This window comes from Zootermopsis nevadensis, unplaced genomic scaffold (assembly GCF_977971745.1).
Source record: "Zootermopsis nevadensis isolate Lab colony 2312 unplaced genomic scaffold, Znev_1.0 Znev_ptg000029l, whole genome shotgun sequence".
Classification (NCBI taxonomy): Eukaryota; Metazoa; Arthropoda; class Insecta; order Blattodea; family Termopsidae; genus Zootermopsis; species Zootermopsis nevadensis.
In genome coordinates this window covers 15,165,517-15,192,280 of record NW_028259161.1, presented here as the reverse complement: position 1 = coordinate 15,192,280, position 26,764 = coordinate 15,165,517, and the positions used below count along the sequence as shown (strand labels likewise).

The window sequence follows — 26,764 nt, the reverse complement described above, 5'->3', positions numbered from 1 at the left end:
TAATAAATCTTAACACTCAAACTAAGACTTCACATTTTATTTTAATATTTGTGTTAACTATACAGGTACTCCATAGACTAAAAAGCACAGTAAGTACATCATATTGGGAATGGTAGTCTAGAATGACTTTAGACCTGTCCATAAGTAAACGCAATTTTAGATTTAAAAACTTTCATTGGAAATGGAAGATGTAGTGGTAAGTTCAAATCTTCAAAAACTGTATAAGAAGGCAGCAGTATTGTAATGAATCAAACATTTGAGGTTAAGTACTTTATACATTTACATGCTTACTTTTCCTATATCAACTTCAAATGTGGAAGTTTTCAGAAGAGCACTGTGATAAAGATCTTCAGATACATTGTCAAATCTGATTATTTATGTTCTAAGAATTATGTGTGAATGTTGTCAGCCTTTAAAGTTTCCTTGTAATATGTTACTTGTCCTTGTATTGTCAATGTCTGGTGCCACAAATTGTGTCATTCTTTTATACATGAGGATAATTTATGAATATTAAGTCAATTGAAGTAACTACAATTAGAGAAAGTGATTACTCACTTAGATTTATATATATAATTATTTTGTTTATATTAAAAGGTACAAGCCATAGCCAAAACAAAGAGTAGTGCTGAGTATTGCAGTCAAAATGACAAATATCAGCATGTCTGAGATACAATGAAAGTTGTTCCAGAGAAGATATATTTGACACATAAACAGATTATGATAGGAAATTTGAGAGCTCATATATTAATTTTAGAGTAAAATAAAGGCAACTTCACATGATTTTATGCCCATTATTAGCATCTGCAAAAACAGACTGTTGGACAGAGATACATTGATCTAATGTAGGTAGACATTGCTTGAAGATGTTAATGAAAAACTGAAGCATAGCAAACATATGCATATGAAATCAAATGTATTTCCAGTCGTCTGGTCAGAGAGATGCAAGACAGTTATCAAGAATTGTACAGCAAATGCTCCAAGAGCATTAAAAATAGAAAAAAACAGAAAACTTCAGAGAGAGAGAGAGAGAGAGAGAGATAATTATTCCTTATACATCAGAAGAAGTGCTATAATTGTAGAGGAAAATTTAACAAAACATCAACATCTGCTTATGTCAAAAGCAAAGAGCATAAACATTTTCCAAACTTAACCTTTAACTAGTGAAAGCAAAGAGTTAAGGAATGTATAAAAGTGCCTGATTGAGCCAAGATGAATTTCCACTCTCTTGGACCATACAGTATTTTGTGTAGTGTTGTCCCAAGAAAAATTAATACTGTAAATACATTTTGACGTTTTGTTAGTCTTCAAATGTGAATGTGATAAGACATACCAGACACAGTGAATACATGCAGCAATGTGGTCATGAATACAGCAATGGCACACCATGAAGTTCTTTGTCCCTATCCAGTTGTACTATTCAACACAAACTTCTGATAAAATTGTATTTTGGTATAATGATCAGTCATCCTGAGCAAGGTATATTGTAGGGTAATTAGGTTACAAGTTTGGCTAAAGAAAAGAGACAACATTGGAGAAATTTAAATCCTGTATCCAATATTTATGACATCTAAAAGAACATTTTTCATTAGATATTATTGGCTATGTAAGATTGCAATGCCTGCAGCACAATCATAAGCACTACATCATGATCTGCTAGATATGGAGCGACACCAAAGCAAATTAATTAAACTTAAGTAAGTCTACAAAAGAGATAACATTGCAACATTTCAGTTTGGCTTGACCATGCTTCATGCATACATCACATGACCTTTTGCCTTGAATGCAAAATGTGATAAAACCTGGGATGGTGAAGGTAGTTAAAGATTAAAACTTAAAAATATTCGCTATCTGGACTTTTTCTATCGTCCATGTGGTCCAGTGATAGAGATTAACTCTTTCTGACAGACCCATGGGTATAGAAATAGCTTGAGATACAAGGCCTTTTGAAACTTAGTTTCCATTATATGTACACTTCTAATAATATGGTCAGAAATCGTAGTTTGTCAACTGAAGAGGCTCAGGAGAGGTTACCAACAAATACATGCTCAATCTCTTAATTATCAGCCTGAAGCTTAGCACATGAAAGCTTAAATCATTACTTTCAGCAGATGTTAATCTTTGGATCATAATCAGTCCTTATCTGATGCATGTAATAACTGCAAACTTCCAACGAATAAAATGAGACTGGATCAGACAGAATAGATTCCCCACGTGCCCAATAGTAGGCATGATAACTACTGACCGGCTGATAAAAAAGGCTTGTATGAGAAAGGAAAAAATAACAGAATAATGACTGACTTTCAAGGCATTTGAGATCAGTGGTGATGGTTAGATCACTTTCAAAAAATAAGTTTCCTTCAAGGAAGTTAGTCATCACAAGTTAAATTTATTCTATGTCAAATTATATCTTCATCTTCTATTTAAGAAACTAAGTGATATTTTGTACACACTTTAATCTTGCATAGACTGGAGATTTTAATCTCTTTAGTGCAACCCAGATGGCATTTAAATTGCATGTACCTCTGTATGACAGCAGAATTTATTTATCAACAAAAACAATTTTAAAAATACTTATTGAAAGAACATTGATTTACAGTGTAAAAATCTGTGCCCATTAGTTTTAAAACCTTCACTGTAGCCAATGTTTATTCAGTTAATATAAATAAACCCAGTAAAAACAAAACACATTTTTAGCATGTTGTCTGTGGGTAAATGTCCCCAAAGTTTGTCTCATAAGGGGTCACTAACCATATGCATATTGGCATGCTGCAAATTTGTTAACAAGGTTCGCAAAATATTTTTTGTTTTAGCATTTGGAAGTAGGGAGAGGTAAGATTTATTGAAAAATGAATGTATGTGTATCGATATTTTGATGCTGGTGTTTGACCTCTAATGTATTTTCTGTGCTGATAACAAAGAGCTCAGATAATTAGCCAGACTTGACAAAGGGTTTTCCTGAGTCTTTTGTAGCTCACCCCTGCATGCAGGCATCAATGTGTGCACTTGACACTCCCTAATAGCATAATCACCCATTAGACATTTCTGACATCCCTGCATAACATTCATATCAGAAACAGAAAGGTGCCAATTGTGAACTTATGACAACCTGTACGATAATTTCCTCTGCCAGCTTGCCATCTATATAGAAACAGCAGGCAATATTGTGCTACAGACCCATTATTTTAAGGTTTCATCAATATGTTTGTCATGTCACCAGTAACATTTAATAGTAAGGAAGTAATCACATTATATAAACCACTACAAATTCCCCATTATACAACAAATTCCTCACTGCATCCTTCTTGGATCCAAGTAGTTTGCTTTCAAAGAATTGCAATTTAATTTTTCTTCCAAAGTAAGAAAGATGTTTCATACCTGCACAAAATAAATGCAAAATTCTTGTATATCTTTGTCTTCAGTGTTTTGGAAAGAAGATGGGATCATGTACGTTTTAGAGCTAAATAGCAACAGATATGTCTAGATTTTTCTTTTTTACTTTTGCATCATGACCTCACTGCCATTTGTTAGTGTTAATCACGACATATATTATGACTTGCTGATTTATGTTTCATGTCATCTTTTTATTCATGAATAATTTAATAACTCTTTCAGAAGTTCATTATATAGTATTAGGATAATGTTAGGATGCATTAGAAAGGATGTGGCTGTGACCTAATATAAGATACTATCTTGGCATTTGTTTGGAGGGACTGAGGTAAACCTAAAAAGCCTCATTCAGGCGGACATTCAAATCCCAGATACCAGAATACAAACAAGAGTGCTAACTGCTTGACCATGATACATGGTAGTTTACTGCCATGTTCATATATTTATTTTTAAATAAAGTTCTTTATTGGCCTGTTGAACTCTGCAGGTATTTATCTTCTCCTCTAAAGTAAGATTTTCATCACAAACAACTGTCTGACACAGAACATTCAATTCCAGCCATTTCTGATTCATCTGGACTTCCTAATGGTATATTCTACAGCACATATGCATAGCGTAATTCCGGTGCATTTACTCTGCTATTTCTTGTAGCTTTTCAACTTGTGAATGTTAAATTCTGATGTTCTCAACAAAAAGTATAAAACAAGAACCTTCAGTATGAAATTTGATCAAAAATCATTCCAGTGATTCTGGAGTTATGATACAGTCCAACAATTTCTTATAAGCATGTATTCACTCAGCCACTCAAGAATTTACCAACAATTTATGGAACAGGAAGGCTCATTATCATGTTCACAAGAGCCTGCCACTAGTCCCTATCCTGAGCGAGATGCATCCAGTTCACATCACACCATTCAATTTTTCTAAGATCTATTTTAATATTATCCTCCCACCTACATCAAGGTCTTCCTAGTGGTCTCTTTCCTTATTGTTTGCCCACCAAAACCATGTATGCATTCCTTGTATATTTTAATCTTTACGTTTTTACGCAGCAGACAAAAGACAAAACCTTTTGAACTGAATAGTAGCATGCATTACCCGAATTTATTGCCCTTAATTTCCTCATGAATCAAATTTTGATCTGGTTCTGTCACTCCCAAATATCTGAACTTTGACACATTTTCAAAGGATCCATTTGCTATCTCTATTAATGACTTTCCCCTCCATTCTGGTGAAGAGGCATCAACATATACTTAGTTTTCTCTGTGTTTACTTCTAGACCAACCTCCTTACTAGCATCAATTAGAGCTTCTGTTTTTTTCTTTATGGTATTTATGTTACCCTGCAATAGACTTACATCATCAAAATAGACGAAAACTGATGTCCCATTCAATATTAGTCCCACCTGGTTTCCTTGGACCTTCCTGATTGCATATTCTAAAGCAAAGTTTAAAAGCATTGGTGATAAAGCATCTCCTTGTTTTGGACCATTTTGAATAGGAAACATATCAGACAAATGTTTACCTGCACAGATTTTACTATATGTTTCGTTTAAACATATCTTAATAAGCCTAACTAGTTTCATTGTTACCTGATTTTAACCAAAATTCAAATGAGCTGACAAATTTTAGTAAAACTCAATATGAAACTTAATGAAAATTCATTCATCAGTTCTGAAATTGTTATAGGGAAACAAATGGGACATTGTGAAGCTAATCTGTAACATACCCAAAACAATGTGAACAAGACATAACCTTGAGGATGGCTGTTTTCTGGATTGTTGTGCTGTGTAGTCTGGTAGAAGTTTACTGATGTTTCAGAGGTACTTACTGCCTCCATCATCAGGGCAATGAGTGATGATGAGGCAGCAAAAATTTCATGAAAATATGTTCAGTGGTTAAGTTGTTACACAGACATGGGCAAAGCTAAAGGACACATTTTTGAAACTTCTTTCAGACATGCCATAGATTCATTTAATATGTAAATACTATTCACTGAGTTTAATGGATTGGTATTATATTATATTTACCCATCTAGCCCATTCACACATGCTCGTCATATAAAATATTACAATTACAACAAACCACTGTTTCTTTATTCAGCATAATAATACTCAATTAATATCTGTAATGCCCTTAAAGTGACAGAACCTCATCTTGAGATGAATACTGCTGCATCTTGTGTAAGAGTTAATGCCTAGCAAGAGACAGGAATTTGCAGTTCAACAATGGCACATTATACAAAATCTAGTTCCAGAGCAGAAAAATGTGTTGTATCCAAATTTAATTTATTGTGATGTATTCTAAAAAAAGGTTAACTTTTTCTGTGAACACTAGATTTGGAGCATGGTGAATAAATAGGATTCAGATTTGTGTATTTGGTACCAGCATAGCAGAACACCACCTGGGAGTAGTCCCTTTTGACAGAAAGGGAATACCTATTCACCAGCTATATTTGTTTCATAGCAATTATAAAGTTAATATCCAGTTCAAAAGGCTGAGTTCTCTGCAATTCAAAGTAAGATGTTAATTAGTGCCAATAACAATATTTTCTGTAGCATAGACTATTATCAAACTTTCCATGCTACTGCTGTCAGTGTCAACTGTTTTTATTTAAATCACATCCACAATTTAATTACTGTTGCTAATATAATTCTGCAATCCTAACTTTAAAACTTATCTTTATATTGATGACTGCCAACTGTCTGAACCAACTGTTTTTACCTTCTGATTTCAAAGTTTATGCTTCTTGTTCTTCTATTAATAGATACATTCACTACCTTTCTTTTTTTTAAAAAAACTGGTTTCTGTTAAACTATTAATCAGTTTTAAATAAATTAATAGAAAATAGCTGCTTAAAACGATTTAACTCACAGCATTCCATTTTTTCATAATGCGGTATTTTCTATCTTCAGACACCACATCCTTCATACCTGAACTAAATCTGATCTTTAGAAGGAATGTTATAACAAATATTGCAATGCCTCAGGCAATACTGCTAAAAAGCAGAACTTCATATTTAAGTAATACTGTCTGGTATTAAGAACAACTCATACATTACTGAAAAAGTTTCTATTCTGGTTTTGTGCAACCCTTCCAATGTATAAGAGAATCGTGATAAATCTTTTCTTTGCCAATGAAAGTAATCCTCACAAATCTGTGCAGTATATTTTCACTGTATAGAATGAAAAGATTTCTAGCTGAAACTGTAATTTATTTGTTGGTAATATTTTACAGAAACACCACACACAGTATCATTCACATATCCTTTGATTCACATGTACTTAATTTGTAATTTAGGATCTTGTAGCAAATGAACAGTGGCATTTACAATCAAGTGTTTCAAAGCTCATAAAAAATCTTGGGCTGCTAAATAATTACTGGTTTACTGAATGTCTAATGCACAATGGCTTCATTACTATCCAAAGATTCACACTTGACCTTAATATTTTGCATTAAATATGGTATTTTCTCATAGTCTGGCAGATTCATCCAATGTTGCACAGATACAGGAACCACAGAGTGGCCAAGGGCTTCCAAAGTGCGCAGTGTTAGAGATGGCACTGATCGCAATCTTTGGCAGTTGATAGCATAGCAACTCGCAGGCATACAAAGTACCAGGATTCTGCAACATAATATTATTAATGACCTCTCAGGAAAGAAAGAAAAAAAATGAAAGCAGACAAGACATTGCTGGAAATGTGGATAATAAATACAGACTCAGAATCATATAAAGCAATAACGTGCAGATATTAGAGACTACTGTCTCCAAAAATGTGATAATAGAACTGCAGAGAGATTGTTTTCCTTGTGGCTAAGCACCATGCCATGATGATATACATGTATATGGGGGAACTGCAATACAGATACACACACTAGACAGAGGTAACTATCGGCTACATACTCTGTCTGGCCACTTTATCTCTGAAAAAAGAGCACCAGTACCTACTGGATAAGACTCTATATATGGGCTCCACAGCAGGTACAAACATAGAAACACTAATTCCAGCTTTGAATCATGCTGCAATCTGGCTACAGTAATCTTTGTACATGGAACAAATGAACTGAGTTAATAATTAATAGACATAAGAATATATCTTTATAAAATTAAATGAAGCTAATAAATTTTGAAGAAAATGACTAACCCAAAGGAACTTGGGAATGTAAGGGAACAGTTGAATTAAAAAGGGAAACTGTGAATCCTGAAAACTATTTGTTTTTAAAAATACAATAGGGTCAAAGTATCAACATAAATTAGAACATGTGAATAGGCAGAAATGAATCTCATACTACAAACAATGGCCAGTTTCTTAGTAGCTTGATGTGGAACCTAGACAAATGTACATAAATGATTGATGATGAATTAACATCACATGAGCTGCACTGGTCATGCAGAATCAAATGAGATGAGAAAGGTTTTTAAAGAACAGTTGAATCACAAAGACATGAAAGTGTGACTGAGTTCATGGTACTGTTCTGGCATCTGACTGGAAGAACAAATAAAATTATGACAAACCTCTAAAAAAGTTTGTAAATATCCAGACTGAGATCTGAACCAAATACCTCCCAAATAAAACTCAAATATGCTACAGTGAGCTAACATGCTCAGTACTTAATAAAACAATCTGCAACATTTATCTCTGAATTTACCAAACAGCAGTCAAGCTTGATCAGCAATCATGGATGGGAGGTCCAAGGTTCAAATCTCAGCCTGACTATTCTGACTGTGGACTTTTGGAGCTTTCCTCAGTGTTTTCAGGCAAATACTGTGACGGTACCCTTTATCAGACCATGGCCAATTCCTTCCACATCCTTTTTCAATTCATTACTCACTAATCTTATCATATAACACTACAGAATCTAAAAAACTGAAAGTGTCATCAAATAGCCAATAATATAAATAAAATGTTGAAGTTCATATTGTACACACAATCTTGAAATTTTTAACAGCTGACACAACATACCTTATTAACATCATAACACTCACCTTGGTTAATACGTTCTTGGCAAACTATTCTAATGGAATAAATACTGCAAACCATGTATTTCAATGTGGATTAGCAATCTGAAATATATATTCCTATCTAGCCAGCATAGGACTACACATTTCTCAGCTTTCTATAGCTATGAGTAAAAGCAGTAATAAATTTTTAATATAAGTGTTTGCTTTTCTCACTAAGTATGATAAAGTATGAATCAAATCACCTTTGACTGGTAAAGTTTTTTTCTGTATGGACTGAATTATTAACTATTATTTTGGTGATTTTTGGGTTTTCTGTTCTGCACCAGGCACTGTAGTGCACTTATATTAATACTTTATAAATATTAAAAATCACTACAAGAAGGCCTATATAAAGAATTACATTGCCAACATATACATAGACAGAGGAAGAACTAACACCATGGTGCACAGCCATTCTTGAGAATCTATTTGTGGCTCAAGAAATTCCTGATTTTATGAAACCCAAGTGCTCATTATTGAGTTCACTAGAGTCTGCCACAGGGCCTCATCTACAGTCAGATAAATTCAGGTCATTTATTCACATAATTTTTCTGTAATATCTATTTCAATATTATTCTCCCATCTATGCCCTAGGTTTCCTAAATGGACTCTTTAGGTTTTCCAATGGAGTTCTGAATTCGTCTGTCATTGACAGAAAAACAAACAAGATCAAAATGCATTAGATCGATTCAGAAAATAGCCTCTTCAGTGTCAGTCACATTACACTTATAATAGGACCCAACTGTTTTCCCCACATTTTTAGATGACATGTTTTGTGTATTGTCTTTGAGTTATATGGTTTCCTATGTGTACACACAATTAGGATGGCAGGATTAAAATGCTCTTCAACTAAAAAAATGTATTAGTTCATGTACAGCTATTTCTTAATGGTATGCCAAGTTACAGATGCAATTTTCAGAGACCATAAATTTTCCTTATTAAACATTATTAAATTATCTTGTATTCTGTTACAAACACATTTGAATCAACAAAGAAGCTTTTAAAGTGTATTAGAATTAAAAAGGCCCTGCTCCTTTTAAAATAGGAAATCAAAGAAAAATTTAATTTAGAATACACATATCCAGATAAAACTGGGCCAACAGCCCACATACAAGTGTTTTCAATTGAGTGGGAAAAGGGTTAATTAAAATAATGCCTACTCTACTTGAATTGGAAACAAAATACTAATGATCATACATTTGACTGTCTGAAGGAACCAACAGATCTTCCACGTATGTTTTTAAAGCAGAGTTGCTGGCAATTTGATTCAAAGCCACTGGATACCCTCCTTTCCGCATCACTACAAGATGATCTGAAATGTACAGAAAAATTACACATAAACCTACACTAAATTATGAAAGGATTTAGAACTGTTCTATTAGATTAAGATTATTCATTCTTTGTCTCATCCATCAGGTAAAGTATGAGAGTCCATTAATATATTTCTTTTATGAGAGACATTTCTGTTACTCATGTGTGATTTACTTCAATCATCTTTAGGGATGCTTTACTTAAAAGCTCCAATAAACTTTGTGTATTTTTTTGAATCTCATGACAGATTTTAATGAAAACTGAAACAGGACAGTTCCACTACACAACTATTACAACATGAAAGTTTCATTCATTTAAGGTCCAGATAAATTAAATACCAAATTTGTAGGTATCCATAAAATCACACCTTATATAATATTTCTGTAACAGGGTGACCAGATGTCCCATTTTTAAGGGATGTGTCCTGGCAAGTATAAAATGGGATGCCAAATAGTCCCATTTTTCAACAGTACCATTTGTTAAAACTGATACAGATTTTTCATAATGGCATACAAGCAGCAGTTGGAGCTTAGATGCTTAGAATAAAAATCACCTTCATACCTTAATAAACCAATGCATGTATTGTTGTCGGCTTTACTTTGTTTTGTGAAATTAAATCTGAGCAATAACAGATCATTTTATATGTCAGCTGTGAGAGAACGCCTGCAACTAGACGCAATTAAATTATTCAATTTAAATGTATCGGAGCTGAGTAACAAATAAGTTTAAACAATGAGATAATCTCAGCAGAAGCATGAAAATGAAATTATCAACATAAAAACTGCATAAATAAAGTTAAATATAATGTAAACTTGTGTTTTACACCATATTATATTATTATGGTGCACGGTATCACTGTTTAAATTATGATTTGAATTCCATTTTTAGGGAATTATTGGCAACACTACTCACTAAACAGGTTACTGACAACTTTCTTTGTTAGAGAGTAAATCTGCACTTGTAGTTGAAATAATATTTTTATTTTAGTATGTGATATGCTATTGAGTGGTTCGGTTGTGGTGTGTAAGAACAAGAAAATCTAAATATAATTGTATTGTTAAGGGTAGAAAATCATCAATATGCTGAAAAGATGATGTGTTTTTTACTGAGAGTTTAAAAGCAGAGTACCCGTTTTTAAAGGAAAATCAACAAGTGGGAAAAGTGCTGTGCTCCTCATGCAAATCACAATTTTCAATAGAGCATGGAGGTCGTTCCGATATACTGTAATATATCAAGAAAAGAAAACATGCAATTGCTATAGAAACTACGAGTTGCAGTAACAAAGTAACGTCTTATTTTACCATAGAAACTATAAGCGATGAGTGTAAACATTTTGCAACTGAAAAACGACTGTTTGCATTCCACACAGTAAAACACAACCATTCCTTTCAATATATGGATTTTGTACAACCTCAGTGATAAGATTGCACGAGGAAACGTTTTCATGTGGTCAAACAAAATGTGAATCCACTGTAGTAAATGTCTTGGCCCCTTTCACCATGCAACAGATTTTAGAAGAACTGGAAAATTTTATATCAGATCACAAAAATCTGAAGTTAGTGCCTGTTCTAGTTCCACACTTTACTCCAGAGATGAGAGTTCAAACTAAAGTGATTGAATTTCATAACTGAAAAGGTGAAATGGCTGATGTGTTAACGACATACACAACAAATGTACTGCATAAATACAAGCTATGAGATAAAATTATTGCCTTTTGTGGGGACAAGTGTAATACAAATTTTGGAGGTGCTGCAAGGAGAGAAACAGTCCATGTTTATGCCAAGATAAAGATCAGCAATTTAAAAATAAACATTCAGGGTATAGGATGTGCTGCCTATATTTTGCATAATGCACTTCAGACAAGCGTTGACATTCCACAATTGACATTGAGGCCATAGCGAATAAAATATTCCAGTACTTTCACATATATATATACATACAGTACGGGTGGAGGAACTGAAGGACTTTTGTGACTTTGTTGATGTTGAATACAAACATATTCTTGGAAGTGTAAAAACCAGGTGGCTCCCACTTCAATCTGCAATAACCAGAGTTATTTCCAGGTTTCCCACATTGAAGTAATATTTCCTTTCCCATGAATAATATCTGACGATGCTGAGAAAAATGTTTAATGATTCAGTATCCCTTGTTTGGGTTTATATCCATGAAGAAAATACAAAGTGACAGTATTTCAGGCAATGAAGTAACCATAGAACTACATATTTTGTCAAACAAAATGAAAAGCAGGGGAGATGAAAATTTCCACAAAACTTATATCACTATTATCAGATGTTGAAGATGTTTACAGTAATGAACAATTTGCTGAAGTAGCCAACTCATTTTACAACACTCTTATGTTGTATTTATAAAAATGGAGTAAAAATGTTCTCCCACTGCATATGTTTCACTGGACACTACTTAAGAATAGTCCTACTTTGGAGAAAATCCTACACAGTGTAAAGCATATTGCTGTTGACAAAAATATAACAACGATTTTAGATGAAGATAGACTTTTTGATTAATGTATTCATAAGTAAAACGAGAATGGTTGAATGGAATACAAAATCACTTACAACTTTTGAAAGATGTCTGAAATATTTGAGTTTGAGTGAAGTGAATGGATTTCATTAAAAAACATACAACTCATTTTGGAATTCCCTTTTGCCATTCCTGGTTCTAGTGCAGCTATAGAGAGAGTATTTTTTTTATCACAAATGCTCTGTGGACTGATGAAAAGAACTGTTTCCTTGTTAAAATCATCAAACCAGTGATAGGAACAAAAACAGATTTAGTGGAACATTTGTGCAACAACTTCTTTCAAACAAACCCAAATGACTTCAAGAAATTTGTTCATCTAGGAAGTACACAGCATCTGCCCAAAAGGAATGAACAACTCCTTTAACACTGACTGGAAATTAACTTCAAACAAAATTCTGTAAGTATTAATGAACAAATTAATTAAAATATAAATTTAGTTAAAACAGTATCGGCAAAATCATCCATTGTAAATTAGACATCATTGGTAAAGATATCCAGTTATTTAGTTTTTAAAATCTGGTCACCCTATTTTAAAAATATAATTGATTTAATTAATATTACTAGTAAAATTATACTTATTAAGTATGCAAAATTTAAACCATTTTCCAAGTTCCTGTGATAGCCCTGCTACCTTGATGATGTCTACTCGATTTAAAACACATTGTACGAGGGTGTGTCAAATGAAAACCGTAATTTTTTTTAAATTTAATTTATTGAGTGAAAGCGATACACAACTACACCGTTTTTCTACATAGTCTCCATTTCGTTCAATACAGGCCCTCCAGCCTTTATGAAGTGTATGGATTCCTCTAGAAAAAAGTTCTGTGGTTGTCTGCGCAATCACTCATCCTCCGCCTGCTGTACCTCTTCATCAGAACGGAACTTCTTTCCTCCCATCGCCTCTTTGAGTGACCCAAACATGTGGTAATCACTTGGGGCTAGGTCTGGTGAGTATGACGGATGTGGAAGACACTCAAAGTGCAACTCTTGGATTGTTGCAACTGTTGCACCGGCAGTGTGGGTCCAAGCATTGTCATGTTGCAAAAGGACACCTCTAGTCAAAAGTCCACGTCGCTTTGATCTGACTGCAGGTCGAAGATGATTCTTCAAGATTCTTCACTGATCAAAAAACGAATTACAGAACGTTGTTCTTCTTTCGTGCATGTAACTAGTGGAGCAGCCATCTTCAAACTGGCACTGTGATGGCGTTCTGTTTGTCTGCACTATACTGTCACCTATAGGATACTCTTTATAGCTTTGGTAACATGTCTGCCAACTTATAGGACAATGGCGCAATATTTCGAATTTTTATCTCAGTTTTACGGTTTTCATTTGACTAACCCTCGTATATTAGTAAAGGATATACAGGTTCACATTTTTAATGCCATCTCAAAGGGCGAATTTGCCCATTTTTGTTAACTGTCTCTTATTCAAATTATATAAACTGTCCTACAGATAAAAATACTAGTATTTTGACCATCATATGTACCACACCACAGAAATTCAATGTAACGCAGGACAAAAATAATAGCCTGAGCTTCAGGCAGGTATTAGCTTAGGTATCAAACAGCAACTAACTGAGAACTTGTATGTGCAAGTGACCAAGAAGATCCTAGTGAATGTTCATCTGATAATTCTTACTATATTAATGATTACCTATGAAGTGTCCAAGTTTGGTAAGAAGTCTAGTCCAAACATATGATGTGCCTCCCATTCCTTTCTCCATAGCAGCCTGAAGTGGGAAGTTCTGCATGTGGTCCCCATTGTGTGCTATCACCATATCAATAATGTTCTGTGGTGGAAGTACCCCTGAATATGTAGGATACAATGTTACTACAGCCTGATACAGTAACAATAACTGTAGATGATCTAACAAACTGTACTCTGAAAAATTAAAAAAAAACTGTTCTGAAATAACAATCCTGTTATAGTACATATAATTCAATTCTGTGGGGTACAAGCCAAGCCTGTGCCAAGTTCTTTCATATGATGTGTCATGTTCTTGTGAATAAGGTGCTGGTACTGGAGTTGACAGCAAGTCCATTAATAAATAAATTTGACAGAATGACCATCTACATCTGAGTCCAACATGCCAGAGCATTTTGTTATTTTCATTGTCTAAACACGATATTAACAACATAAAATTTATAAAGCCAAATTAAAATAATAAATATTTTCACTTTAGGAATATTTCTCCCTAAAATTAACAGGTTAAGAAAACTCTTGACATATACTGCATGCACCGAATAGACTGTAATATAAAATCAAGGGCTCCCAATTTGAAAATATGCTATCTTCTTAACAATCAATATCTGGCAAGTAGAGCAATATAGCTAAAAATGAGATTTCAGGTTTTATGGTGAGGATGACAGTGTTGTTGTTCTGAGTTGTGATGCCATGTAGATTCATAGGTTTATAGCAATGTTTTGGAGAAACATACTGTCTCCATCTTCAGGGCTTAATTGTTGATGCTGGGAAGTGGAGAGATTTATATGAAACACCCTATTGGCATAGATAACTTATCCTCCTTCCTCAATTCTAACTGGCCCAGGAAGGAAACTTCTTCTGACCCTCAAAAAACCTCTTAACTTCCCAGCATTGCCATTTCAGTATATTCCTCAGAAAAACTGGTATATACCTATGTATCTACATGGTGTCAGAATAACATCATCAGTAAAGCAGAAAGATCAAAATGAATGTTTAAAAGTTACAATAACAATTACAATGGAAAATACGTAAACTGGATTGCAATGTACTCCAGTTATTCTGTGAATAAGACGTGATGTCTTTATCAAAGCTATTCGCAACAGCTAGGAGCACTTGGAATGCTACAATGCAAAGAACATACATGGAAATTCTGCTACAGTATGAATTGCACCTATCTAATCTCATTATATCAACAGCTAACATGAATCATAATTAAGAAAGACACACTCTTGACATAGTAATAGGTTTTCAGGAAAAAAGACACAAATGATTGTAAGATGCACCCTTGACTTAGTAACAGGTTTTCAACAATACATATATTGCAATAGGAAATGTGAATATTCAAACATAAAACTTCTTTGAATCAGTATTTTTGGAAACCTCTTTGTTGCTATCTTTGTGTTTACTACCCCACGACTAGTATTTTGGAAACTTGCACTTTAGACATACGACATAATTTTTCAACACTGATTCTTAGACACCATCAAAAGTAAGATGCACCCTGATTTCAGAAATTTTGAAATGCAAAAAAAGTTTTAAAATTGGGGAAATATGGTATTGTAGTCAATTTTGAACTCACAAAGGAATTTTTCTCCAATACTCAGTTCTTGGTTCAGTTCAACATGCCACATGTACCCAAAAGGGCAGACTTCTCTAAATTTAAGCCCTTCCTATATGCCACCCTTCACAATAAGGAAATGTTTCAGAAGGATGTAACAAGCATTACCTCTAGAAAGAAACTGTTGTAAGAATTCCTTCTCAAAGATATACTGAAGAAGATCTGGACAAAATATATCCAAGACTGCAAAGTCCAGAGCCAGTCTGATCCATGGCAATTCCATTTTATCCTGTACAACAAGCCACATGTAAAGGTATAATATTATGATACTTAACACTCCTAGTTTGTATCTGGAAGGAGATGGGTCTAAACCTTGGCCATGTAACCAGCTATCCAGCCTAAGATTTTTTAAGGTTGTCCTCAGTCTCTCTATACAAATACTTGGATAATACATAAGAGCAGGACACAATTGATTTTTTTCATACTTGTCAATTTATCATACACAATCATCCTAACATTCAAGGTTACACAACCTATTCACACATACATATTCTACTGGCATTTCCTAGCAGACCATTCCCTGTACATGCATGCCCTAACCTAATCACATTTTCAGGCTGATAGCATTCAGAATTCTTCAACCTTAGAAAAACTCATACAAAACAGTTTTATTGTAGATCTTTGTAAACATTACAGATGGTGGTAAAGTGTTAACAAGCAGTCCTGCACCATGTACATAATTATCTGATTAAAAATGTGCAACACCTTTGCTAAAAAATTCCAGGTGTCAACATAGGGAACACACTTATGCAGTTCAGTTCAGAGGCTTCATAATAAAAATTGAACAATGGATAAAAATAGCACAAAACTCCAATTCAGATAAAGATAATGGTTACAACCAAATGTGAATTATAATAAAACTAAGATAGTTGTCTTCTGGTTTGTAGCATTTTGTAGTCTCGTAAAAGTTTACCATTTCCAAAAAATGCTGGTAAATTTCAACAAGACTACATAGTGCTACAACCCAAAATACAGCTATCTTTGTACCCACTACCTACTTACTATATAACTACAGTCCACAAGAGTTAAGTAAATATCTGTGATGTAAGTGGTCTGGTTGGCAAGTGATGTGCACATGCAAAATCCTGATATTCCTGAGTAGAGAATAATGGTCTTTGGTACATAGATACTTCTCACACAGGTTCATTACTTTCTGCTGCCCCACTGCTGGTAGTATCATTATTTGTGTTATTCATATTATTTTATAATAATTCTAGTGTTACAAGTCTTGTAAGTTTACAGAAAATCGCAAGTACAATGTTTATTCAGTATGCTAGTAGCACAGCAAGTGACATCCCAGGCTGCATATATCACAGACTTTACTTACCTCTCACAGACTGTACAATTAATTCCACACATTATCACAATAGCATCTCACACCTTTCTAATCAAAGTCTTGTTCTTCATGAGAGCTTCCTGTATGCAGTTCCAGCCCATTGGTTTGTATCCTGCATTAGCCATTCCTGATACAACACTAAAAAAAGATGAAGTCCTGCACTCTTCCAAGATCTGAGGGTTGTTTACAATTTTCTCTGCTATATAGTCAATAAGACTAATATTTATATGACCCTGTGGATAACAGAAAAGTGAATATGTACAGGAGATTATTATTATACACAGCAGTTTCATTCCTATGAGTTACCATGTATAAAATATGGAACATGTAACAATCAACACTTTGATATTAAACTGGTACCAGAATTCTCTGATGCTGAGCTTATTATCTGCATAAAATTCCCTGATAAGCCTAGAAAAGGTTCAACAAAGGCTTTAAAATTTGGCACGAACAGGATATTGATACTCCTCATAATAACTATAATAACTAACTAGATGGCTCACCGAACCCAAAGGTTCATCACCGAATTAAGCAAAGCCCTCCACCGGACCCTGTCCTGGGCCAACAAAATCCAGTCTTCTTCAACTCCTATCTCCCATAAATCCCGCCCGACATTATCCTCCCATCTATGATCAATGTCGAGGTCTCCATAGGCTTTCCCACCAATATCTGGTGCACACCTCTTGTCCCATCCATGCATGCCACAGCCTGCCCAGCTTATAACTTAATCACTCTGACAATACTGAGGGAGAAGTACAAATTTTTAAGTTCATCACTATGCAGTTTTATCTATACCCCATCCTCTTCTCTCCTTGGCTCAAATATCCTACTCAACAGTCTATTCTCAAACACCTGCAATCTATGTTCCTCCCTCAAAGCAAGAGACCATGTTTCACATGCATACAAAACAGGCAAAATTATCATTTTGTATACTTTAACTTTCAGGTTCTTATAAATCAGACGGGAAGACAAAATATTTTGAATTGAGAAGTAGGAAGCATTTCCAGAATTTAATCTCCTCCTAACTTCCTCATGAGTATCATTTTGACTTGTTATTGTTGTTCCCAAATATTTGAACTTTGAAACACTTTCAAAGCATTTATTAGCCACCCTAATATGGTTTTGCCCGCATGTCTGCTGATGGGATACTAACTTCTACTTATTACTTCTGGCCCCACCTGTCTACTAGCCTGTAGTAAAACTTCTGTGTTCCTCTTTATTGTATTTATATCGTCCCCCAATAAATTAACATCATCAGCATATGCCAATAGCTGATGTGTCCCATTCAATTGCAAACCCTCCTGCCTATCTTGGACTTTCCTGATGGCATATTCTAACACAAAGTTAAAGAGCAAGGGAGACAAAGCATCTCCTTGTTTTAGACCATTTTTGATGAGAGAGGAGTCAGATTAATAATTGCCTACACAAATTTTGCTACAGGTTTAATTTAAGCACATTTTTATTAGAATCACTAGCTTCTTTAGTATACCAAATTCAATGAGAATATTGTATAACACTTCTCTCTTAACAGAGTCATAGGTTTTTTTGAAATTTATAAACAATAGATGTACAGTCCCATTGTACTCCCATTTTTTCTCTAGTATCTGACAAATGTAGCTCTGATCAACTGTTGATCTGTTACATCTGAACCCACACTGATGATCCCCAAGAATAGAGTACACCACCAATGAAATTCCAAGATTCGTAATTTTTTTCAAGTGGGGACACATCAGTGAGGAAAGAATCGAGAACAAAAGTTCATTATAATTTTTGACAAGGGGAATGAGAAGAACCATAAAATATAAATAAAGCTTCCTTTTTAGCAGGTACACACCACATTTGCATGTTACTAAGACAATCTAATATACTGCTGATGTCTTTCTAACACAGAACATGCTTCTATCAGTAGAAACACTCAGGGACAGTAATACAAATATATGGGTGTTAGGGTCCCAAGACTAGAAAAAAATTAAACTAATAAAATGACATCCCTGAATGGTTTATCACAAAGAAAAAGAAAGAATTTTGAAACAAAAACATATTTAATGGCAAAAGCTAGCAGAAAAAATGTACAGGGACTTTTGTAAACTATAAACAGTGCAAAATGTTTAAATTACTTTTGACAACATTAAGGTATTGAGAATCTACACCAGTGCAAATTATGCACAGAATTTTATAATTTATTTTATCCTCCCAATATAAGTATTTCAGAGAAATTCTTGTTAATGCATTTTGCAAGAATTAAATATCAATAATTACTGTAGCTTACTGAGGAGCTGAGCTCAGTCCTTAATCAGAGGAAGTGAAGGCTAGGAGAAAATTGTAGAGTGACATAATACGGAACTATGGTCAGTCCAATACACCCCAGTTTAAAATATGTTGTTCTAAATCAATGATATGTCTTTAGTAATGTAAGGCACTATGTTACTGTGTAGCCAACATTCCATGTTTCTGACTAGATCTTTACAGTCCCCTTCTAACATCCCCCAACCCTAATGTGGGTATGTAATGCTACTGTGCTGTGTGCAATAATGTTACAAGCATATTTATGCTAAAAATTTATGTACAATATGTTCCTGTTTAGTTATCATACACCTTCTTCTTGAATTTAATAAGTTTTCTACAAACGCATTCTTTTCCATGTCTTAAAAACACACTCTAAACTTAATGACCACTCCACATGCAATATGTCTTGAACTCAAAAGCTTCAATAGAAAAATATATTATGTGCACAATAATTGTACTTATTCATCTATTTATGTCATATGTATAAATAAAAACTGGACTTTGTAATTTCCTTACTATTCTTGTTAATTTTCTTAGAACCCAGGTTCCTTCTTCAAAGCCACAGTCTTTAGCCACCACATATCTTGCGCAACTATCAGCAAAACCTTCATGATAAAAATGTGTATGTTTCCCTGAAATTTTCTTCATCATCCAGGTCAGAAGATCCTCAATTTCTACATATGAACACTCCTCTATGTTCTGAGCTAAAACATCCCAACACTTGGTTAAGAGTGCCTGGTGTGATGGTAATGGTGTCTTTAGTTCACATAATGACCACACTACACTTTTAGCTGTTTTCACATTTATATCCTCTGAAAGTTTTTCAAGAGACTCAATTATACTGTTGAGGGAGGAGTCTGAAAGGCGTTTCTTACAGGCATACTGAAGAAGCTCAGCCAAACTTGTGACATCATCATAAGCCATTTTTAGACTTAGCTGGGCTTCAAACACTAAAGGAAAAGCAATTCGTAATGCATCCACTAGAGGACTTCTCTCAAAGTTTCTCATCATGAATTCTAGAAAGATGATTTGATGTAGTGACAGATCATTGATCCGATGACGAACAAGCTGCAGCAAAATCTGAACAATGGTACTATTTGCAGGAACACCAACATATGACACAACTTTCAATGCTTCTATTGTATCATTAAGACTGATACCTCTAGCTTGTGATTTCAGACGTTTACAAAGTTTGATGAAGTCAGGACTGTTAATAATCTGCTGCTTTGTCATACTACAGCTGAAACACAGAAACAAAGAAGCTACAGTGTCAACACAGACTATTAAATAATGATCCCAGTAATACTAGTTAACAAATAACAATAAATATCATCAAGTGGTTAGCATTCTCACTTCATATTATGAAAGTCTCAGATTCAGGATTTTTATGGTTTTCCTCAGTTCATTCAGACACGTAAGGACAGTACCTCAAAATATATCATGACCACTTCCTTCTGCATACATTCAATTCATCATTAGTCCTGTCATTTGATGCTGTATAACTTGTGCATATGCATTATATAAAAAATAGTTTCATGTTTGTAGGGGTGTGTTTGCTAGCACTCACGGAGTTGATATTTAAATGGGTACAGACCTTGGGAAAAATATTGACATGACACAGCTTATATAAAAAGTCCTTAGTAATTATGTTAGGTGGCAAAATGTTGTATTTTACAAGTACTGCTAGCATTCCTAGCACCACATCCATTTATGATCTATTATGCTTCTTATTCTTTTGTGTTTAGCCTTTAGCACTCCTGCACTTCAAATGAAATGCAAAAGTTTTGCAAACAAAATAATTCCTTGTGCTGTAACATTCCCACTTAATCTCTTGCAGGTTCAAATATTTTCTTATAATGTTTTTTCATAGGGTTTTAAATTTTCATTCCTACAAAGAAACAATGTTTCACAGCCACATAAAACATATAAAATGATGTTTCTGTGTAACAGAACACCTTAAGAATATAAAGCATACAAATCCTTATTTGGGTAGAATAGAAGAATATTTACATAACCTATATTTAGCTTGGCCTGCCCAGTCTGCTGCATGACTAGCACAACAATGTGTAATAATAATATCATTCAATCCATTTATCTCCTACAGAACAGCATATGTTACAGATATCTATGTCTATACAATGTCTTTTCAGCAACTGTTCTTAACACAACAAATTCAATACTAACTTTCCTGACTTTTTTAAATCAAAGAGGCTCTTCAGTGACTGCATAATATGTCTGTTGTTCATGATTGTGTAATGGGCCCCTATAATCTGCATAACTCTTGTAGTGTCTGTGGAGGATTTTATATCATGTAACAAGAAATCTTGAGTGTCTACTGCCGAGGGCTGCATAATCTCTGAAAAATATTACACAAATCAATATTAAAAATTTACATACTGTAGTAAATTACTACTTCATACATATAATTTTAAAATTTATATTTTCTAATTAGTATGGTAACATGTTTATTTAAATGAGATTTGAGGTTTTAACATTGGTGAAAATAGAGACTCTATGTATTTTTGCAGATGGTTATCAACTTTTTGGAAAATTTCTCCAAAATGTTGGTAGTTGTAACGACTACAAAAAACTACATGGCAAAAGCTAACAGATCATAGTCCAGATGTTTATTTAAAAAGAACTGTATAGAATAAATAACCACTGTCTTTTGTGTTTACTAAATATACTCACTCACTCACACTCATTATATGGTGCAGGAAATTCCTTGAAAATTACATTGTATACTCAACTCATCAAAGAATAGCCCACTTTCTTAATGGAACCTGAATGTTCATCACTGTGCTTACATAAGCCCACCACTGGAGTCTATCCTGAAGCCAGCTGCATCCAGTTCACTCCATTGATTGCTATCTCCCTAAGGTCTATCTTAACATTATCTTCCAACCTACCCTCCCTCCCTCATTCCTTATGCATGTCCCACCCAACATATCCTCCTTGATTTAATCACCCAAACAATATCACATGGGGAACACAGGCTATGAAATTTTCTCCATGATGTCTGCCTCCCTTTTAGGTCCAAATATCTTCATTAGCTAACCTTATATTCTAGTTCTGTCTTGAATTCTGATGCTGAACATGATCACATAATTTGACTTTTCTGCATTATTTTTAGACTAACATCCCTATTACCTGTTAAAAGTGTTTCTGTGTTTGCTTTTATAGTATTTATATCATCAGTATAGCTGCTATGCCATTCAATTCCAAACCACCCTGATTTTCTTTGACTTTCCTGATGGTATTATTTACTAAATATACACTGAAAATAATTCATATGTTTATTAAGCTGCAATTTTCAACTGTCTTCAAGACTATGAGGTAAAATTGTGCAAAATTAAGGTGTATCTTTAAATATTGTGCCCAGTTATGTATGCCTTTGCTTGTTTGAAGTTTTGACAGAGCTGCACTGCTTGCTTACCAGCTATTGTAATTGTAACAAGAAAGTTATATTTCTCTTCATATTCTGATATACTTTTGTAATCTTATTTCTAAAATTATCGTCAAATCAATAACTGAAGTTTACTGTATAGAAGCATAAATAAAATACAATGCATAACAAATTTAACAGTACAGGGTGTCATGCAAACATGCACTCAAATGAGGTAGACTGTCACTACACCGTCAAGTGTTCCAGTTACAATTACCTTTTGAAGACAACCATCGAAGGTGAGGTAAATTAAGAGGTGCTGCTCGCCTTGCCTGTTGGAGCAAAGTTCTGGACAGAACTGAGCGACAATGTAACAAACCAACTACTGTCTGCACCATGATGTGCAATCAAACTTTTCAATTTGTGGTGTGATACGAAAATCTGTGTGCATTATCTTTGCGGTCTTGTATTTAGTTCATTACCGAGATCTGCGAAACTTGTACACATACTTATATCTAACAAATCTGCTATGGTTAAAAACAATATTTTCATGTCCTATGGAAATCCTGAGCAAAAATAATTATTTCTCCGAACCGAGCAAATTACCTCACCAAATCGGGAACAAAAATTTAATTGTAAAGCAGTGTGAATTATTAAACAATATGCTCATACGGAACCCAGAAATTACACATAGTCATAACCTATTCCTGTGCCTAGTTAACAGTACTTGTGCCGCGAATAGCGTTCCGAGCACATTTTCAATATCACTACTCTAATGGCCATACTAATACTTCATTTAAGCAACTGCTTTGAAATAAGTGCCCCACTTCTTCCGATTTTAGTTCAATATATATTTCTTCAAATTATTTCTTGCCACACGGCCTTGGCTATGGTTCACACATAACCTACCATGGGTTATGAATTGCTAAGATCGTCGTGTCCAACCGTCAGCTGTAAGGATGTATGTACCTTTGCCACAATGGAGCTGAATTAAGTATGTGACAAATACAAGTACTTGATGCCTTGACAAATTGACTTGATTTCAGGTCTGTAAGTCGAAGTGGAAGTACAGTTTTGTAGTGTATAAAACTTGCAGTAATTCAGATTCAATTATAAAGTCAAAGAGACTAATGTTTTGGCTAAATTGGTCTGTAACTTTTTCGTGTGTAGTCTGCGTGCCATTAGTTTGTCAATACAATTATAGTAGTATTATCTACTTTGTAAGTAACCGTTTTGTAATGAGGTGTGCAAGAGTTTATTGACATTAGGTCAGCCTCAGAAACTATACGAATAGGAACATTTGCAGTAAGAGCATTTGACTCCTTCCAGATTAACTCGAAATTAGTCTGGGTGCTTGAACACGGGGTATTATAGGCCAACTTATATTGACAAAACAGGGATCTGAAACTTTGTATGTAGAATATGAGCCTGCTTTCGACCTTCAGATATAGCTGTAAGGGACTGGAAGAATAGAAGGAACTTGGAATGTTGGACATGCAAAGCCCCTTATTCTAATAGTACCAACACTAAACAGAACTTTGAAATTGTGCTGCAGAATAGGAGCCAATTAAAATTTACAACATGACCTTTACAGGTTACTATCTCTCAGGATACTTATAGAAATTTGGATTAGTTGATCGTAATGAAATGGTCTAGCATGTGTTGTGCTGTTGCAGATCTTAGGTTATGTCATTTAGGAGCTCATTTCTTCAATTGTAGTGTTTATTATAAGGTATCACTCAGCAAATTATTGCACTTCATGTTCATGGTTGCTGATTGCTGGTGGGGTAAGTGATGGGGATGCACAATAGATCATTGTTTGTCACGGTACATTGTACTTGTGTATCTGTCCCATCTATTTTAATTCTGAATTTTTAATTGATTGGTTCTTAGAAATATGGTTATATGTAGTTTGTTTTCCAACTCTCTGACATGTACTTGTTATTATGTATTACCGAGACAGGTTATTACAAGTATATTGGAACAATTTTATATCAAATTTTGTGGGCACATTGTATGTTGTTGCATGTATTATGTTTTGTATTGCATGAGAACTCAGTTTGTTTATTTCTCTTAGGGATTCATGGGTATTGCTGCAAACCTTCGTCAGCCTGCTAGGCATCAAAACTAGTAAGTTGATCTTGTCAGGGCACCATAAAGGACTAGAGTTGCATATTTAAGTTCACTGCTATTGTCCAAAGAGTTTTACATTTCTATACTTGAATTTAGATGCTCTGAAGCAGTGACTTCAAAATAAATATTATTGACTTTAGGTAACTTAGAGCTGAGAGAATTAAATTTCTTGGTAACATTCAGTGTTGTCTATAAAGACTGCCTGCGTAAAATGTTGAAATTGATGATAACCTTTTGGTTTTGGGCAAACAGTTGTGAATGAAAAAGTATGTTGGAAGATGTTGGCTTCAGCGTGATGGGCAGTTTGTTGCAATGAGGTATGTGATGATGATTTTCAGGTTCTCACAGCAGCAAGTATGAGGATGGGTGTCACCTGAGTTGTAGTGCTGTTTAGTCTGAAGAATTTTACGTACATTTCAGAGATATATCCTGCCTCCATCATTGCCCTGTCAGTGGAGGCAGCATATACCTCTGAAACATCAGTACATTGACCCTTTGAAGCTGAAGCTTGTATAACTAATAATTAAGAATTCAGTCCATTAAAGAAAACACAATACTTTACTGTTACAAAAAATCATCTGGTTAATTCTGTTTAAACAAATAAGCCCTGTTTATGCGGAAAATCATACGAAACCCATAAATACAAAATGAAGAGTTATTGATAGTTGAAGCAGGTGGGACATATAGTTACCATTGGGCCTTAATGGGCTAGACACTATGTTTGTATGCTGATGTGTGATATTGCATATACTTTGTGTTTCATGTTGCTGTTGATATGTGTTGGTCATCATTCAGCCAGCAGTGTATGTTACTACCAGTTTTTATGCTGCCAACTCTTTCCTCCCCAAAGTAAATTACTTATTTTCAGGGGTTCTGTCACAAATAACCCTTTGCATGTTAAACATGTTGTACAATGCAGAAATATTACTATACAGGATGCAGCACTGGGAACAAATACTGCATGAACAAATGCTTCTTTAATTGTTCATTTAAAATTTTAACAAGTTTGCGTACATAATTAATAATAAATTAAAATGCTTCCTGACACGCAGAGATTAATGTAGTGACAAAATTTACACATTATCTGGCTGTTGTCTAGTCCTTAGCTTTCATTTGGCTTGGTTTAAGGTATTGTACAAGTTTATGCTTATATGTTACCAGTGAAATTCATTATTGTTTGTTCTCCAAGGTTTTGGACTTAGAGCAGTGTATTAAATTTTAAAAATAAGTGTCCATTAACATATGCTAGCACCTTCACTAATTGCATACTACCATCTCTGAAGGTAACACACAAAATGATATGTCTTGTCCATATTATAGCTCAGAATGTACATAGTATGGTGATTGTTTTGTGTGCCCAATAGATCTAAAACCCTTTTAATTTGTCAGAGCACTGCATTCATTTTTGCTTATTTAGATAATTCTGCTTCTACCCTTCTGCGATGATGAAGTGACAGTATTTTTAGGGTGAGGTGATTAGTCATATTGTATATACATTGGATCTTACACACTGCAAACTGCTTACTGATTTTGGCAAAAATTTTGCACATACATACATCTTTATTACATTCCATGGATCCATAAGTTAGTCAGATAACAATAGGATGTAGAATAAGTCATAATAATACAATACATGTTATACAAATACAAGTCATATAAATGTCACAAAAATACAAACAAAGGATTCACATGAAGTAGAGATAAGTTACAAATAAATCCACCCATTATATACAATAGATACATTACGACTTACTTGTAAACATTAGAAATTCATCGACAGAGTAAAAGGAGTGTGTAATTAAGTATCTTTTCAATGCTGGTTTAAATTGTGCCTTTTTATTTACAAGACTTGTGAGATTTGATGGTAGACTGTTGAAAATTTTGATCCCTGCATAATATGCACTCTTCTGAAAACATGAGAGGTTGGCAATTAGTCTATGAAGCTGATTTTTATTCCTTGTGTTGTCCATCATCTGTTGTTTCTCATAACTTGACATTTTGGGGAGTGAATGTGTCTTTTGTCATCGGGTAAAATAAGGGGGACAGAAGGGTTCCTATTATA

The 26,764-nt window shown here is 34.2% G+C and overlaps 2 protein-coding genes across 6 annotated transcripts in view; one reads left to right on the top strand and one right to left on the bottom strand.

Moving 5' to 3' along the window:
- Nucleotides 1-6,579: 6,579 nt before the first annotated feature.
- On the bottom strand, nt 6,580-23,611 carry LOC110835248 (FAST kinase domain-containing protein 2, mitochondrial). Of its 3 annotated transcripts, none has more exons than XM_022075277.2 (8): nt 23,479-23,611; nt 21,369-21,540; nt 19,701-20,424; nt 16,943-17,131; nt 15,671-15,791; nt 13,894-14,121; nt 9,586-9,700; nt 6,580-7,011 (listed from the first exon to the last, which is right to left on the bottom strand). In XM_022075277.2, exons 2-8 carry the CDS (start codon nt 21,533-21,535, stop codon nt 6,783-6,785), a joined length of 1,773 nt encoding a protein of 590 aa, XP_021930969.1. In that variant the 5' UTR covers nt 21,536-21,540; nt 23,479-23,611; the 3' UTR covers nt 6,580-6,782. The 3 variants fall into 3 exon arrangements, with proteins under 3 accessions (XP_021930969.1, XP_021930967.1, XP_021930968.1); XM_022075275.2 differs by lacking the exon at nt 23,479-23,611 and adding an exon at nt 22,847-22,992; XM_022075276.2 differs by lacking the exon at nt 23,479-23,611 and adding an exon at nt 22,847-22,992 and having other exon boundaries at nt 13,894-14,046.
- Nucleotides 23,503-26,764, top strand: part of alpha-Man-IIa (alpha-mannosidase 2) — a 69,198-nt gene continuing 65,936 nt past the window's right edge. The window contains exons 1-2 of one of the 3 annotated variants that reach the window (XM_022075269.2): nt 23,503-23,615; nt 24,647-24,699. The gene's annotated coding sequence lies outside the window, so the exon portion shown is untranslated. Of the gene's footprint in view, nt 23,616-23,639; nt 23,790-24,646; nt 24,700-26,764 lie in introns of those variants that run through there. The other 2 variants (XM_022075271.2, XM_022075273.2) reach the window with 2 other exon arrangements.

What these genes read in the sequence shown, in the direction of transcription:
- LOC110835248 (XM_022075275.2), bottom strand. Translation starts at nt 22,967, where the DNA reads ATGGTGCAGACAGTAGTTGGTTTGTTACATTGTCGCTCAGTTCTGTCC. An exon ending in GATTTAAAAAAGTCAGGAAA is followed by an intron (nt 20,425 to 21,368) that starts GTTAGTATTGAA and finishes TCTGTGTTTCAG; the next exon opens with CTGTAGTATGACAAAGCAGC. An exon ending in ACAAGACTTTGATTAGAAAG is followed by an intron (nt 15,792 to 16,942) that starts GTGTGAGATGCT and finishes CTTGTTGTACAG; the next exon opens with GATAAAATGGAATTGCCATG.